General features: G+C 38.6%; 1 protein-coding gene across 1 annotated transcript; it reads right to left on the bottom strand.

Moving 5' to 3' along the window:
• Nucleotides 1-660: 660 nt before the first annotated feature.
• LOC131797899 (uncharacterized) lies at nucleotides 661-15,590 on the bottom strand. The gene is made up of 20 exons (XM_059115558.2): nucleotides 15,463-15,590; nucleotides 14,099-14,211; nucleotides 12,940-13,506; nucleotides 11,619-11,918; nucleotides 10,910-11,233; nucleotides 10,158-10,469; nucleotides 9,210-9,494; nucleotides 8,520-8,816; nucleotides 7,445-7,735; nucleotides 6,819-7,124; nucleotides 6,143-6,478; nucleotides 5,569-5,698; nucleotides 5,055-5,254; nucleotides 4,543-4,727; nucleotides 3,873-3,959; nucleotides 3,430-3,663; nucleotides 2,418-2,629; nucleotides 1,707-1,747; nucleotides 1,386-1,482; nucleotides 661-933 (listed from the first exon to the last, which is right to left on the bottom strand). Exons 2-20 carry the CDS (start codon nucleotides 14,169-14,171, stop codon nucleotides 732-734), a joined length of 4,479 nt encoding a protein of 1,492 aa, XP_058971541.2. The 5' UTR covers nucleotides 14,172-14,211; nucleotides 15,463-15,590; the 3' UTR covers nucleotides 661-731.
• Between the last annotated feature and the right edge of the window lie 757 nt (nucleotides 15,591-16,347).

Consider the following 16,347-nt stretch of genomic DNA (forward strand, 5'->3'; position numbering starts at 1 on the left):
AGAGCCTTCTCACTCCTAAACGTGATTAAGTATCCAGTGTCTGCGAATTATCCACGCAGGCAAAGTGTGTTGAAAGAGGAGAAATGTCGATATACCGGTAAGTGTTAACAAACAACTCTGCCTTGTCAACTGTCTGTTGACTGTCTCCTGGAATGGTCATTATGGGCCTTCAAGCAAAAAGGACCCTGAATTCGAAAGCAAAGCAGGCTGAATTTCCTTACAGGCTTTCGTTTAACGCGAAACCATTAAAGCAAATGAAACTTTTTAGGTAAGGTGTGTTCAATTGGCTCTCTTGCGATCAGTTGTGTTGAAAAAGGTTGAAGCTTTATAATCAAAGCAAAATATACTCTCTGATGGCTGGATGTACCGCTGCTGCATACGTCGGTACTTTTTTGTTCATCAATTTGTGGTACATTTTGTTTACTTTTTAATTGATAGATTTAAATTTCAGTATAGTGTCCTCATTAGGAAGGCCATATCAAGTCAACCAAGGAATCAAGTACTTATAATAACTCTGACAATTTAGCATATAATCTCTGTCTTTTTTAACATTAATAGCTTGCATTTTCAGACTGAGAGAAAAAGTTCATTGTCATTCTTGTCTTTTAAATCGTTCAATGGGGGAGAGCGCTTAAGATTACTTGAAGCTTAAAATATTAATTCATTGAGCTAGATTTTTTAATAATTTTTAAGGTACTTCTTCTGCTGTTGTTATGTCGTCATTGATAATTTTATAACACGTCAACCCCATCCAGGTCATCCTCATTTGTCTTGACCTCTTGCACCAGATAATAGTCCTTCGACTCGTCAACTTTGTCAAAGTCAAAGTATTCAACTTCCTGATGCATCAGCTCTTCCAATCTTCCAACCAGCTCCTGGAAACTTGGCCGTTCATTTAGATCTTCTTTCCAACAGTCCAGCATCAAAGAATAACTGAAAAGAGTAGATAAATGGGGATTACTTATCATAGAGGTTTACGACAAACGACAGCCATGTAATAAAAGTAATTTCGAAACCAAAACGAGCCCGAGTATTTTCTACTAAATATAAACGTTTTACACTTGCGCTTATCACAAGAGTTATGAAGAGGAAGCGTAAGAAGTGAAACGAAGAACTCGAAAAAAGGTTAAAAGTTTACATAAAAAAAATCAGATTTCTCAGTCAAATAAGCTATTATTCTTTCCACTGAGATGGAGAGAACTCGTCGGTGAGCTGGGGAACACAGTACGGGTTAATGAACGAAATCATTTTCCAATTAAACATATTTTGTAAACTGAAGAAGAATAAAATGATATCAGCTTTGCCCAAGAATAGAGATATACTTCCCTTTTCATTTCCATTAGTCTTATTGATATTCGAAACTAAGTTTCATATAAGCTACGTACACATGATCTGAGCACAATTCAGGTTTCTCCATCCGGTGGCCAGTCTTTAACAATCTCATGAGCTCTGCATTAGTCAGGAGTGGATAAGGTGAGCCCCCTAAACAAGTAAATAAATAAATAAGTACAATTAAGAAGAACAAGGAGGACTCTACGGAGGACTACTTGAGTTAACGTTGCCCTTTAGGATCCTTGGTGCTTATCAATTTATGTAATCATCTCCAGCTCAGTTACAGAGTTAGATCTAACACTAAAGGGGCGGCGGAATGAAGGAAAAATTGAGCATGTATTGTGTGAAAGTATTAGCTATTTTAATTTTATTACCAACAGTTGCAATTTCCCACAAAACCACTCCATACGACCACCTGAAAAGAAATAAAAGTCATTCCAAAATAACAATACTGCATTTGGATTCTTGTAGGGCCGCGCTGGACTCCGGGTAAAGATTTCCTAGGGCATTGTGTTGTTTTCTTAGACAGAGTATACTTAGCTACAGATGAAATGTCAGGGCAAGCTGACGAAATGCCTGGGGGTAGCCTGCGATGGACCAAGCATCCCATCCCAGGGGGGAGGGTCCGATACCTCTTTATACTTCATGCCAGAGAAACTAAAATAAGCTCCAGTTGGATGGGTTACTTGGCTCGAGTGCAGACTTAACCACAACTTTTTACTCATGTGCTTTTTAAATAATTTTAACTGAGACCCTTTGGTTCTTACTCTTTTTCTTGTCAAAAATTTATTTATGTAAATATCTTTCGTTCGCACTAGCTATTTACCGGAGCCTTTAGGTACATGTGACACTTACTGATAACCGTTGGCAATAATTGGTCTTTGAGGCAGACATAGTGAAGATTGTAATATCGGAATTAGGTCAAATATACATTCCTTTGTCCCTTTGAGATAAATTCAAGTAGCTTGCGTGAAAGAGATAAAAGAGAGAGATACGTGAATATTGCTTATAAAAGAATGATTTACCGTCAATGGAATTTATGATTGGATGCTGTAACTGTTATGAATCAAGTAAAAGTTACTAACACATCGCTTTTTGAAGTAAATATCTGTTCGTAAAGTGACTCAGGTGCCATCCATTTCACTGGCAGTTTTTTCTGCTTCTGCACCTCATACACCTCATGATACACTTCTCGCATCAAACCGAAGTCCGCAATCTTAAGCCTTTTACCGTGCCCGACAAGAACATTTCGTGCCGCAAGATCTCTATGAACGAGGTCTTTCCCAGAGAGGTAACTCTGAAAAATTAACACATTTTTGATTCGATAAAAGAAACCATTACTATTAGCTATCAAGCCTCGGTTGTTGGAGGGTTTGATGAAGATATATACAGCTATCCACTGGACAAATCTATCTCTGATGGATGGTGAAGTACGTTTTCCTATCACTTATCCGTTGGATAGCAACTTATTCTTTGGACAGCGTTATCCACTCATCACACGACTGGATCGTGATGTATGGAGGAAGGGAGGTATTCTTCTTCTGAAAGGGTTTGATTTGTGACATTTTCAATAGCCGGGATTTGATAAATATTTACTCGTCCAGTGAACACAAGTTCTCGTGGCATTTTTGTAATGAAAGTTTTAAGGTTAAAAACTTAATTTCATCACTCAAACATAGAGGGAACGCTTACAAGATGAAAAACCCCGAATTCATATATTACCGTGCTATATATAAGCGGCGCACATACATATGTGCACATGAGCTGATCGCAATAAACGCGCTACTAACGATCTACCAATAAAATGGATCGCATAGCTCCAACAGTACTTCGTTATGATTAAATATAGAGAAGTTACCAGAAATAGACTGGGGAGTAACAACACTCAGGTCTGAGTCTCTGTGTGCTTCTGCGTCATGAAAAAATTAACAACTTAGACAATTGAGAGCAGTCCTCCATCACCATTTAGTCCGCAGATTTCTAGTTTTTCTGACTGAAATCCTCGAAAAATTTGGATTTTTACAAAACAAGTTTTCTTTGCTGCCAAAAGATTTCACAATTTTGTCAAAATTTTTATTGCAGACCAGTTTCACTTACCATGCCTCCGGCTATCTGCCAAGCAAATGACAAAAGATCAGCTGGAATGAACGACTCGCAATCAACACTGCACTCGTCATTTGTCTTCCCTGAAGTTCCATCGGTTCCCTCTTCTGAAGTTGAGAAAACAACCAGTGGTATTTTGCATTCATCTATGCCAGGTTGGCCTGAGACATCACCAAGACCAGGTACGTCCTCAGGTATTTCTCCCCTCCCATCACACTCTTCGTTAGTCTGCATTTCACAAAGCAAATCTTTTTACGCTTCATCCGGATAACTGTTACCTCAGTATGCCTTATGTTAACCAACGTAGTTAAGTATGAAACAATACTCGAAAGTAAAATTAGCATGGGGAGTAGCTGCTACAAAACTCGTACGAAGACCGAATAAAGAAGGAACAAGAATTGCCTGTTGCGAAGTAGATAGGTCTAACACTTTTCTACCTGATCAACGGTTGGTCCAAAGACAGCAGTCCTAGATCCTGCGTACAGATCGTTCTCCTTTGGTTTGCTGTCAGCCGAGCTGTTAATCTAAGCATACGACATTTTTTAAGCATCAGCTGGCATAAGAAATGGTATCAATAAGGAACAACTTAGAATTAATATACGAACCCCCTTAACCTATCTCATTACATGTCCCCTGAGATATCTGTCTCTTGTCGTGCTGACAAGCAAAGGCGGTATTCAGGTCTGAACAATGTTTGAAGTAAGTAATCTAGATTCTGTGAACGCTTTTTTGTATCTTCAAACACTTGGGACAACTGTATCATGGGTGCTTTAAACACAGAAAATAATTCTCTCTTTACCAGAGTATTGGAACTGTATCAATCATATCACATTCGTTACGTGTTAGCAACAGTCGGGTTTGCAAAAATTAACAAGGTAAGTTGGTATTATCAACCGAGCTGATAACGAAAATTGGCCACCGTAAAGAGTCAAAGCCGACATTTCGAGCGTTAGCCCTTCTTCAGAGCGAAAGACGAAGTGCTAACACTCTTTAAGGTGGCCAATTTACGTTATCAACTCAGTTGATAATACCAATTACCTGGTTATACCCTCCCTCCGACGCAGCACCACAGTTTCCTTAGAAACCTACTTCCTTAAGAGAAATTACCTGAGTTCGCTTGCTTCTAAGCCACTGAAGCAAGTCTCCATGAGCTACATACTCAATAACCAGGAGAAAAGGTTCGGTCGTGGTCCAACACCCGAGGAAACTCAAAATATTCCGATGTTGACCGACTTGCCTCATCAGGTCTATTTCATCCAGAAATTGTCTTCTCTGCTCTTCACCGGCATTTTCTTTTTTGAATAAATAAATAAACAGGAATTACGAGAAAATTGATAAGAGTATACCTTTGCTTCTGGCTACGAGCCGTTCTGTAGAAATTTTTTAGCCGAAAAAATTTCCGCCGGACTCAAGCAATAGCGAGCACATGTACATAAATATCCGAAAGGGAAAGCTTTCGAAGATTAGCACCACAAAGAGAAAACAATTTAGACCACATCAATGGACTAAGTTCATCAACTACATAATGTAGAGGTATTTTTTTATTGGAATTTAACGATGAATGACCAAGCCGATGAAATGCTGATAATGATATCGAAGGGGATCATAGTCATACTTACCATGCAGTTCCTTTATTGCCACAATCTTTTTTCGCTTGGCCTTACCAATGAAATCATCACCGTTTTTTAAGTAATCCAATCCATCCTTGAGTGTTGCCTTATGAACCTTCCCAAATGCTCCCTCGCCTAGGGCTTCGATAAATTCTGTTCTTAATGGATGGACTTCGCACTGCTCTAAGACATGAATATCGTCGACCGTCCTTAATCAAAATCAATTCAGTTAGTTCAGTTTGGTTGCACTATAACCCTAACCCAGAAACAAATTTACTTCCACATCAACTGTCAGGAAAAGCTGGTTTTACTAAGCAAGCAAACTGATGATGATAACGATAATAGTGACAGTTATGGTAATAAAGAAATCGCCTAACAGACTCATATTCTTAGCTTGGACTGCGTCCGAGATCATACCCCTTGGTGGAGAAATAATGATATTGGTGGTAAAAATGAAAGGAGTATTAGGTTAGTGGGGATAAAATTAATTTTAATTGATGTCAATATAAGCGGCCATAAATACCTTTTGACCTGTTTTGATGCGCGCTTTTTGTAGTAGCACCACACTCTTATGATCAGAAGAAGGGCGACCAAAACAACAACGCCGGCAACGATCAGTGCGATTAGGTTAACCAGCTCTAACGGCGGAGAATCTACAGGAAAAAGGACATCATTATGTTTGCTGCCTGCGTGAAATTTTTAAACGCTTTACTTTTTTACCGCTTTAAGAACAGACCTTGAAGTGCGTGTCACTTTGCAGTTAAAAAGCCCTTTTTATTTTGTTGTTCTCTGAGCGAAAACGTTGTCCTACTTTAACGTTTGAAACTTTTTGTGGAGCTGATCCCAACTGTGCTGGTTAAGGCAAGATTCCTCAGTTGGTGGGGAATTCTTATCTGCTCGTGGAGGAGTGTAAGAGTTATTCAGCAAAGCAATTGCAAAAAAGACTTTAAAAACTGCCGATGTAAAAGATTGTAATTTCCACTTTCAATACCCTTGCTCCGATTGTAAAATCTCATTTGTAACAAACCCTCTTTAGACGAAAGCAGGCCATGTGTTTACATGGTTGATTAATGTCAAATATATGAAATTGTCTCTACCTGTTAAATGGGATTCTCTAGCTTCCTGCTGAGAGGTTGTTAAGTCGTTTGTTGTTGCCGACTGCAAAGAAGACAGGTCTCCACCTCCTAGCTCATTCCAGGCCCTAGCCTGAAATTCATACGTCGTGGAGCAATTCAGTATAAGTTCCGTTTGCTTGGCTCCCTCATCTGTTACATTAACATATGTCCAAGTATTGTCATCATCAAGTCCTTTTTTCCTGTAGCTGAGTGTGTAAAAGAGTATCGGGCATCCAGTGGATTTTGGTGAGGTCCACTCTAGTGTAACATTACATCCTGAAACTTTCCGTTCGACTATTTCAGGTGAACCAGGACGGTCTATAAATTTCGTAAAGTAAAGAAAGAGTATAAAACCATAAAGTTTGGTCTAAAGCCATAACGTTACTGTCCTTGACACGACTATTGCGTTGCCTTTTTTTAGTTAAGATGGACTTAATTAAGATGTATCATAAATTATCATAACGAAAATCAACTCTACATTGCAAGACCTTGCGATGGGCGAAAGAAAAGAGGTTTGGATAGCCTGCCCGCTTTCTTGCCTTCAAGGAATAACATAGAATACTATGGAACTAAGTAATCATTGCTCTACAGTTCTGCTGGATGGTATTGAAAAAAACTAAAACCTGCATAAAACTTTCACCCGCTAAAGAAATTGTACCTGCTTGTTTAGTGAATATTTCCTCGGCGATGGATGGCAAACTGTATCCAAGTTTATTTTTTGCAAACACTCTTACACGATACATGGTAAATTTTTCAAGATGTGTAAACAGACATGTTCTTGGTCTGAATGTTCCATATAAACTGCAGTTAATCCATTCTTCTTTGGGGTCAGCCACTGCTATCTGTGCTACGTAGCCGATCACAGGGTCTCCTAATGCCCCAGGTATTGGTGGATTCCACGTTACGTTGATGGAGTTACACTGTCCCGAAATTAGAGGATGTAAGGTCGGTTTGTATGGAACATCTGACAAAAGAAATTGGTTGTTCCAGTTCAAATCTTAAATTTCCATCTTTACCCGAGTTAAACATTCTTACAACGACTGTTGAACATACAAGCAGGACATCCGACAAAAGTTCAACCTCGACTTCAGTAAAGTGGATACCAACTGCACCCCAAATTTAAATTTGAAGATTTTTTGGTATAATCAAGAAAAGATTCATATCAACCTGATTTTCACAAGAATGATTCCTGGTAATAAAATGTATGATTAAAATTTAGTCTTAAAAAAACAAAGGGAGCGAAAACTATCAATGATAGTTGATAAAATTATAAGACTGACTTACCTTGAGCTGTTCTCACTTTCCAGGCTATGCTGTTTTCACTTCGTCCCAGCTTGTTCCAAGCGGCAATAATGAATTCGTACTGTTTGCTGTATTGAAGCAGCAGTTGATAACTTGTAACTCCCGAAATGTTTATTTCACTCCAGCTTTCCATAAGTGGTCCTATTACTCTGAAGTGAATGGAGTACATAGTAATATTGCAATTGTACTGTTTGGGGCGTCTCCAAGTTACAGTTACATTTCTGTCCGAGACCGACGAAACATTGGAATTAATCTCTGGAGGATCAGGTCGACCTAAAATAGAGACAGAAAAACGTTGTGTAGATTTGGGCAACGAAAGAAATGGACATCTAAATGTGATAGCCAGATGGGTATCACAATCCGAATGACGTCATAAGCATCCATAGATCTATGCACACATCCATCCAGCCATCCATCCCTCCATTCGCCATTTATCCACTAATCCATCAATCTTTCCTATATATATATTTTTCTATTCATTCATCCATCCATCCATCTTTCCCTCCACTCATCCATTTATACATCCATCCATCCATCAATCCATTCATCCATCAATCTATCAATCCATCAATCCAACAATCCATCCATCAGTCCATCCATCCATCAATCCATCCATCCATCCATCAATCCATCCATCAATCCACCAATCCATCAACTTACCAATCCATCAATCCATCCATCCATCCATCGATCTATCCATCCATCGATCCATCCATCCATCAATACACCCATCCGTCAATCCATCCATCTATCTTTCCCTTCAGTCATACATGTATGTATCCGTCCATTCACCACCGCTCCACCCGTCCATAAATGTATTCATTCATTCATCCTTCCGACCATCCATCTATCCACCCATCCATCTATCCACCCATCCATCTATCCATCCATCCATCCATCCATCCATCCATCCCTCCACTTATCCATCAATCCATTCATCCATACCTCCATTCATTCATCTAGCTAGCCATCTACCCTTCTACGCACATTTATCCATTAATCTGTCCATCCATCCCATCAAGCATTCATGCATCCTTTCATCCATTATATCACTTACCTGCGTGGTTTAATGGGATTGAAGTGTTCGTCCAATCACTGAAACCCTTCCGGTTGAAAGCTCTAACGCGAACATTCATGAGAGGGCCACTCTTGTCAATGAGTAAACCATGGAAGGAACATGTATTATTTGGAAGGAACCGACTGCAGTTGCGCCAATCACCACTTTGTTCCATCTGGACCTGGAACTCCGTCACTGAACCTCCACCGGATTCAGACGACGATGCCTTCCAAGAAACCTCCATTATACCACATTGCTTCCGTTCAATTTTTGTAATCGATGGTATGAAAGGCACCCCTGTAAACGCAATCAAGAAAATACTTTCAGTAGATCTACATTTTCCTATTCTGAATGGGGAAATAAAATCATTAATTAATACTTTAAACTAAAATGGTTAGTTTTCCCTGACTTCTTCGTATGACCCCAGATCGCGTGGTTCACATTCAAGGTCGTACCTCGTCCTCGGGAAAGACATTTTACTCTTGCTCCTCTTCACTAAGGAGTGTGTATAGGGCGTACAAGGGTACCAGAGAACTACCGTACTTGAAATGTTGGGAGTAACTGGAGAAACGGTAGAAACACTCTAGGTCGCATACTGTGTTGGGGACCTGGATAAGCTCTTGTTAGGTATATTGCTTGTGTTAAGCAGCAACTATAGTTATATAGATCGAAAACTCACAGACCCATTACCATTTTCCGTTCGTAAGGACAGCACAGACTTCTCGGTGTAGTGGCTATGTCCCCGTTGATTCCAAGCAAAGACCATTATGTGGTAATTTTTGCTGCAATTTAACCAGAGACGATAATCGTTTACGTTTGACCATTTCAAATTGATCGTATTCCACCCGCTCGTCTCGTCTCTGTAGTGAATCGTATACCGTGATATCGGGCAGCCGTTGGGAGAGGGAGCATTCCACGAGAGTTTAGCACTGCATCCATAGGGAACTGCCTTTATATCAAATACACCTGGAATATCTGCAATGCAAAAACGACATTAACTATATCTAATAATCATTTCAATAGTCCAGTAATGATACTTCAAGGAATTTTAATCAATATTTCAACTTTAATTAATACTTCATGACATGGAAGTAAAAATACAAATTCCTTTGTTCAGGTCGGAATGAAGGAAATAAAGGAATCCTATCCAACTATTTTTTTTACTTCTCAACACCAATCGTATGAAGCTTAAACTATACCCCATTTACCTTTCGTTTCCCTGTAATCGGAATCAAGCAAATGCGTAATTATAGCTCCAAAAGGTGTTATCACAAGAGTTTACTTTGTGAATTAGCACCATATTAGAGGCATCCATTTTTTACTTTCAAATTACAGCAGCTCAACATCCAATGGTCTGAAAAAACGCTGCAGTTTAATCTTTTTGAAAATACTGATCTTCTTGGATATCTTTCAATCTTTGCAGCACTGATGATATTACAATCCGCAAGTGCATCAGCTTTTTTTCATGTTAGTTCTTTTATACTAAATTGAGCAAAAGAGGGCAGCGTGAATAACGTTATGAACGGTACCAAGTATCGCAAGATATTTGCGTTCTCTTGTTTTACGTAAGACGGATCGGTTGGATCCATTATATTTTTGATTCCAAGTTAACCAATTATATGTAATTCCCTCGCTTACCTGAGGTAGTTTTCAACAATACTTTTGTCCAAGGACTAACTGATGATGAGCTGTTGGAATATTTAGCTCGGATATTGAATTCATAGTCTGTGTTCATTTGAAGTCCGACAAATTTGTGTGAGACTATTTCCCTTGGGACATTAGCGTTCCACCTCGATCTTTCATTTGTGGATCTCAATGTAAATTCATAGCCAAAGATCACATTGGCTTTAGGCTCTGTTGGTGGTGCGCTCCACCCCACTCTTATGGCACTTCCACAATCGGTTGATTCCCATTTCAGAATTTTTGGAGGTGATGGCGTGGTGAAATCCACTGGAAAATAAATTTTTCAAAGGAGGTTGCTTGGCTGATTGTCTTAAACAATGGGCGTTGAATGAACAGATGAACGGATGAACGGATTAAGAAATCGATGAATGGATTAATGAATGGATGATGGAGGGACTAATGGAAGAAAAAGGAGAGAAAGGATGAACAGAGAATGCATTTCAGTTATGTTTATTTTTTCCTACAGGAGAACCTTTCCAGAAATTACTTGAGTTGAAGTTTAGATTCTGTTTCAGAAGCTTTTGAGTCATGTACGAGATATGGAGGGAAATGAAAATTTGGAATATTAATTAAAAACTGAAATTTTGAGTTGAATATGGATTTTCGAAATGAACCTTTAAAACATCGAGAGGAGTTTTAGAGGATTATTGGTCAGCGCCATACCGTTTAATGCTGAGACAATGATAGCATAGAAATGTATTTCTTACCTAATAAAATGTCCTTTATTGCGACCGAGATATTAGCCATTAGCAATTCACAAACGTATTGACCCAAATTTTCTTTAGAAGTGTTTGTAATACGAAGGATTGTAGAGCCTTTCGAATGGTGGCAAAAGTTGGGGGGACGAATGTCATCAGACATGCTGTACTTGTCATTTTTTCGTATTGTATGGCCCTGAAATCTCCACTGCCAGCGGTAGAAAAGCAACTTGTTATAATCAACGCCGTTTGCATGACATCTTAATGTAGCATTTGACAAGCCTGATTTAACTTGACGATCTCTAACAGTGAGCTCAGTAACGGTTGGTGGACCTGCAAGAGAGAAAAAAAGACACGTTTATCAAAACATGATGAACAGCTCTCTCTCTAGAATTGAAATATTGCCCCTTTTTTGCGATCTCGAACCTGGGTGCCAGCAACATTAGAAAGTAGTAAAGCTAAGGGCAATGATTACAGTGATAACGATGATGACAGTAATCGCTAAATGCTAGTAAAAAAAATCGGAAACGAGAAAGGTAAGTTGCCCAAAATTGGTAACTTCAAATTGCAAAAAGTCATAGTGGGGGAATTTGGAAAACTGACAGCCGTCTGTTACTTTGCCAATTTTCATTTGAGATAACTTGATTACTGATTCATTTATTTGTCTATCAGATAAGTGAGTGACGAGACAAAAAAATGACGACCAAAGCTCCCTCACAGGTGACCGACACTTGAATATTGCGCCTCCTTGTGAGGTACTTGTTTTTGGCTTCACAGCTGAAGAACCCAGCATGACGTATATCGACTTCAGAAAATTGCAATGATGAATTGATGCTTTCAGCATTTTTTCCTTCTTTGAGGGATACTGAAATGTTGAGATCACCATCTTTAAGTTCCATTCCGTTCATGAGCCACTTTACTGTTGGAAGAGGCCAACCGGTCACGTTGCAGAATATGACAGCCTTTCTTCCAGCAAAAAGCTGCACAGAATCCTCGGCCATACGTATTGATGGATTATCTGTTTAGTAGACAAACAAAATTTGCTATCAAATTTGTCCTCAAGGCAACAACTATTGTCGTTGTTGATGACGAGACTACTTTTTCTTGCGAGCATTGCCCATTGGAGACCCAGATCCTTTCCAACGCTTTGCCAAGAGAAATCTATCAGCACAACGACCTTTCAGTAATTGGGCCCTCCGCGGTCCAAATCAATATATATACAGTAACACTCGTATTAAGCAGTCACCCACGGAGAATGGCGTGTTGACCGCTTAATACAGGTTCCACAAAATGGGAGTATTTTGGAGAAACGCTGTGCCATAATTGGCCATTGTGACACAAAAACTCCCTCAAAAATACTACCATCATTGATTTCGGATGATAAGTATGGATTAAATTTTCCTTGAATTATTATTCTTAGTTTTAAATGAGTGGTCCAGCTTTAAGTGACCGTTCATTAAGGGTGAGGACCCTGTAAATGTGGAACACAACGGCTTAAAAGAAGTGAAGTTACAATGACTAAGAGGCAAAAATCCCGCGACGTTGAAAACCGACCGCCTAAAACAGTGTGACCGCTTCATACTGTGTTGCTTCATACACGTTACATTGTAATTCTCTGCTTGAAACGGAGTTTCTGCAATAAACTTGAATTTACTGTCTATAAGTTTCAATATGGAGGGAAAAATTGAAAACGGAGCCTTATCTCAACAATTTAGACTTTCCATCCACACTAAACCAGACCAATCAATGAACTTTCGACAAAGCTTCTGAACTGTCATAGCCACTTTTTCACGGAATAAGAACCTGACGCATATTCCCCAAGGATGCAGTCAAGCATTTTGAATATCGGTGATGTGTGCGTATTTAAATCTAACAGGCATTTTGTGCTGGTTGCATGTGAATACCAAGCACGATTTTAGTTTATTGAGCTGGACGTCTCAACGACTGTTTTTAGCTCTCTTAGTTCTTTTTAGTTTTCCTTTAAATTTAACGCTTCTTGTTATGTGTGATGAACATTAGTAATAGTTGAATAGTCATACCAACAGCCGCGATAACCTTCCTGACCAAGTTGTTTTCAGACGGAACTTTGACAAGTTGATAAAAGTCTACCATAACAATCACGTCTTCTCCTCTCTCGGCGAATCGTGCCATATAGCGCTTTAAAGAAGAACCTATGCCGACAGCAAAAAGGCGAACTCCTTGCTCCTTTAGTTTCCGCGCGGCCTCAAATGGACTGTAAGGTGGCGTTTGCATCCCATCAGTAATTAAGATTGCAATCTTCGAAGCGTTCTTTCGAGAAAATGGAAACACCTCTTCTGACGTCACTCTTAAACCTTCGTGTGTCATTGTTCTTGAGAAAGGTAGAGGCGCAGCACCATATAATCTAGAACGAAACTCAGATAAACTGAATTTCTGGGAAAAGTGTTTTTCCACAGTGGCCCTTTCACCGAATAAAACTATGGCAGCATCAAGCTTGGTGCATTTCATAAGGATTTTCCGAGTAACTGCCTCGACAAATCTTTGGATGTCCTTATAGTAAGGTCCTACACTTCCACTTGCATCCAAAATGAATGCTACGTCAGGCCCACTCTCGCACTGGCTATCAACTGTAAAAATTTTTGAAAAGATAAATTAAACGACTGAAAATGAAACATATGCATTACATGTAATCATAAAGTACGCTCAAAGTTTTCGTGGTTTTTCCTGACCCAGAAGGAAAGACGCAAAACAAAATACACTGCGTCTAAACTGGAAACTGTGGGTATATTTTGTCTTTGCGCTGAAAATGAAAACCAAAAACTAAACTTGGGTGTTCATCACAATTTTTTGTTTCAATCAGATTTTCTGGTCAATAATTCGCAATACCTGAAATTCTGATGTTTCTTAAAAAGAAGGCGGGGGGGGGGAGGGGGTGTTCCTAAAGGGAAAACATAGAGAAAAAAAAAACGAATATAGAGCATTTTCAGCGAGCTCAAGCAAAGTAATTAGGTTGATATAACGTTTTGGGAGGGAAGTTTCCTTCGTGATCTTTCTCAGCCTAAGGAGAAACACAAGGAAATCATTAGTACTGTGATTCCTGCGTTTGATTATCCACAGAAATTTTGCTTTTCGTAAGTGATCATCAAATACCAAATAAACTGTGATAAAGGTACAGGTAGGTCCGACCATACACCCTCATACACAAATGTCTTTACATACCCGCTACTACAGCTTGTTGAGCTACACAAAGAAAAAGAAAATAAAAAGCGAGGGGGATTTGACAAAGTTCCATCGTTGTCACCTTTACTTGAAGCGATAAATTCGAATAGGATCTGAAAGAAAGAAAGAAAACACGCATCTCTGAAGAGATTCAAAAGCCTTCAATCTCGAGTATTTCATCCTGCAAAACTGAAGAAAGGAATAAAATTTTCATTAAGAAAGGAACTTGAATATCAGCACTTCATTCCCTTTATTTCCTTTAGAAAAAGGGTTGCATGTCGTGGTTGCTCAGGAAGATCAGTCTTTTTTCGTTGTCAAATATGCCCTTGTAGTTTTTCTTAAATTTCCAGTTTAGTGGGCTGAATTTGTCATTTTTTTCTGAGTTTTCTTGGACGATAAACGATTTTTAACCAGAGAAACGTTTCTTACGTTTCCATAATTCTGCCTCTTAATGAGAACAAAACAGGTATTACATGATTAATTATTAATTACATCTAAATTGCTGCGATATAGAATTTTTCAATATGCCTTTTTATCATTCTACCAGGGTTTTAAATCAGTTTTATTCCTGGAGGAACGATAGATTTATGATGGAATAACATCATTGTATGTTTTATTCTACGAAAGTAAAGTCGCAATTTATAAATGTAAACCTGACAATATCGGCGCTGACTGCAAATTGATGAAGATAATATATGTGAACTGCGGATAGGAGATGAATAAGAAAGCGATCTTTGCAGTAATGAAAACTACTTGAGCAGTAGTAACAATAAGGCCTGAGAAAAAAAGATAAAAAAAAAATTCGTTCTATTGCAGGCCTCTTTTTTTTTTTTTTTTTTTTTGTTTCTTTCTTAGGCCTCATTTTCACTACTGCTCAATTAGTGTTCATTACTGCGAAGATCGCTGTCATATTCACAATATCGGCGCTGTTTGAAAGCTGTCAGGGTCAAATTCTTAGGAAACGGTAAGGTGTTTACACTCTTTGCATATGCTTTTATTTAGTTTAGGTACTCGTGGGTACACTGTTTCCTCAGACAATAAGAACTTTTCCTTTCAATTACGGCTCTCTTTATCGAAAAAACGACCGGAAAATCAAGTTGCCCTTTTGCCGAATAAAGCTTGAGTTTGGTAGCTTAAAGTAAACAAAGAGATAATTGGAAACAAAAGTCTTTCCCCTTGCTTTCAGTCCTCTATTCAGTAACGTGAATAAATTCAATTCATTGTTGACGGATGGTATTTTTGGTTTTTTTTTTTTTTTTTTTCATTCACCCTTATCCCAAGAAATGGATTTCAGTTCGGTTTGGCAGGTTCCTGTTTTGGTGACCGTAATGCACAAACTCTACATATATAGTCAAATTTCTCACCGTGATGTTCAGTTGAACCAGGTCTATCCGATATTGTTAGGAATAGATCACAGACTGCGAGATTCCCACGATACTTCTAAGCATTTGAGGGCGTCGATTTTGCCCTCGCCTAAACTGAGATATATCATTCAGCACCTTACGTTCAATTATTGAAAAACACAGGAACACAAGTTCAATTAAAATAAGCAGGTGATATTTTATACTCTGTCAATTACTGAGTATGAAATATTTCTCGATTGGAGGATCTATAGTACAATCGTCAACAAAAAAAGTTTTGATCACCCATTGATATTAATTAAATGTCCATTACCTGCATTACCTATTCTGTGTTTTAAGCAAGGGAATATCGTATTTTGCATTTTTCAACAACCTCGTTTTTCGCATCTCATCTTTCTTGCTTGTCGAAACCGATAATAAATTGTAAAACGGCATTGATCCCCATGATTTTTTTTTCCATTTTTATTGTTTAGATCTTCATTTCCACTTTCAAAATAATAGTTGCTTGAGTTACCAGTTTTCTAACCAGTGTCTTTGATGTTAAAAATTAGAACCTGTTTTCAAGTTAAATAAGTGCTACGCTTTTTCAAATGGCGAAAGATTAATCACGTGTTTGCGGTAAAGTTGAAAAAGTCATGCAATCCTAACAAAATTTAAGTCTTAACTTGTGACCAAGAAAACGCAAAGAAATGATACATTCATGCCAATGCATATGTGGCAAATTTTCTTTAAAATACATCCACGACGAAGATGAGTGAGGTTACAACCACAGATGATCCATAGAGGGTGAAAGAAGAAATGGCGTCACATTGTCTACATCCATATCGAAAAGCAGATGTTTCAAAGCTGTTGTCAAGGTACATGTATATAGTTCAATCGGAATTTGAA

The sequence above is a fragment of the Pocillopora verrucosa genome, chromosome 14 (genome assembly GCF_036669915.1).
Source record: "Pocillopora verrucosa isolate sample1 chromosome 14, ASM3666991v2, whole genome shotgun sequence".
Taxonomy (NCBI): Eukaryota; Metazoa; Cnidaria; class Anthozoa; order Scleractinia; family Pocilloporidae; genus Pocillopora; species Pocillopora verrucosa.

Excerpts from the sequence above, each read along its gene's own strand:
- LOC131797899 (XM_059115558.2), bottom strand. The coding sequence starts at position 14,171 with ATGGAACTTTGTCAAATCCCCCTCGCTTTTTATTTTCTTTTTCTTTGT. Across the intron at positions 13,507-14,098 it reads TCAACAAGCTGTAGTAGCGG|TTGATAGCCAGTGCGAGAGT; the intron begins GTATGTAAAGAC and ends AAATTTTTACAG. Across the intron at positions 5,255-5,568 it reads GCATCAAAACAGGTCAAAAG|GACGGTCGACGATATTCATG; the intron begins GTATTTATGGCC and ends ATTTTGATTAAG.